General features: G+C 55.0%; 1 protein-coding gene across 2 annotated transcripts; it reads left to right on the top strand.

The window, feature by feature from the left end:
* Positions 1-374: 374 nt before the first annotated feature.
* KVP17_000488 (uncharacterized protein) lies at positions 375-1,161 on the top strand (the record flags this gene model as incomplete). 2 transcript variants are annotated; one of them, XM_068522917.1, is given in 2 exon segments in its annotated part: positions 375-903; positions 911-1,005. In XM_068522917.1, coding segments are annotated over 2 exon segments (624 nt in total).

Genomic DNA, 1,161 nt, shown 5'->3' with positions numbered 1-1,161 from the left:
TTGGTGTGGGGCGGCCTCCGCAACGCCACGGAAGGTTCTCACTTGTCGCGAGTATAAGGCAGGCAGCGTCAACTCTCCCGCTGGCTCCCTGTCGCAGAACGTCCCAATGCGGCACTCGCGTAGAGGAGGGACTTCGGAGGGCTACAACCACCCAAGAACGAGAGCAAATAGGCGAAAGTGTCCTTGCCGAGGCCACTCGAGAAGACTCACGGCGATCCGTCGTCAGCCGAGTCCTAGATTCCTTATCGTCCTCTAGAGGTGACGCCTACAGTAGGGCGTGCGCCGTGGTGTTCAAGGTATTGACGTCACGCTACAGCCGCCCCTTCAGATCGCAATCCTCTGCTGCGTTGCCAGATCAGGTCAGTCAAGGGGAAATGGATTGGACCCGCGTCGTTGAGAGTGGCGAATCATGTTCGTCGGACTTAAAGCTCAAGTTGGAAAGAATGAAAGACCTCATGAGCTCTGAAACCCAACCTGGGATCAGTAGTTTCGTTCAGATCATGACCTCAGCGGTGAGGGCTCTCCATTGCCTCGAGTTGGACGACATCTCTGAGATGCCTCCAGATTTGTGGTTTAGGATTCGCGTACAGATTCTCCACAACATCGAGCGCTGCATACTCACCAAGTGTCCCGGTGTCTTGCTGTGCAATACAGGCGCCTCCCACACTGACCAACTCCTCAACCAACTCTCCGAGGATGCTACTCTGGAGAGAGGTGACCCTCTTCTCGACGTGATGCAGCAGGTGCCAGGTACCCCCGAGGAGTTCATGAGGAACGTGTTCAACAACATATCCCATCTGGATGCAAGTGTACCGGTGATCTCTGACCCGAATGACGCGCGGAGCTGGGTTCTACTTCATGCGTTGCGGTTCGCCACTAATACGAACGCTCGCATTTTTATAGGTAGCAGCCCTATCGGCAGGATGGCGCTTCTGTCGGCTCCAATTGCTCAGCTTTCTACACAGGATAGAAATGTGCTTGGCTCGGAAAACCTGCGTACCCTGATCCACGAAGCCCATGACTTGTCATTTTCGGTAACGGCCATGGCTGCCTTGACTCATCTCCTCTCTAGGATAGCACAACACGCGCGTGAAGACCCCCAACGAAGGAACTTCACTCCAGAGGAGGCTGATAGGCTTCGTCTTGGCAATGAGCACTGGC

The sequence above is a fragment of a genome (assembly GCF_019968985.1).
Source record: "MAG: Porospora cf. gigantea B chromosome Unknown PgB_NODE_10360_length_1204_cov_249.806, whole genome shotgun sequence".
Classification (NCBI taxonomy): domain Eukaryota; phylum Apicomplexa; class Conoidasida; order Eugregarinorida; family Porosporidae; genus Porospora; species Porospora cf. gigantea B.
This window is presented reverse-complemented; position numbering and strand designations above follow the sequence as displayed.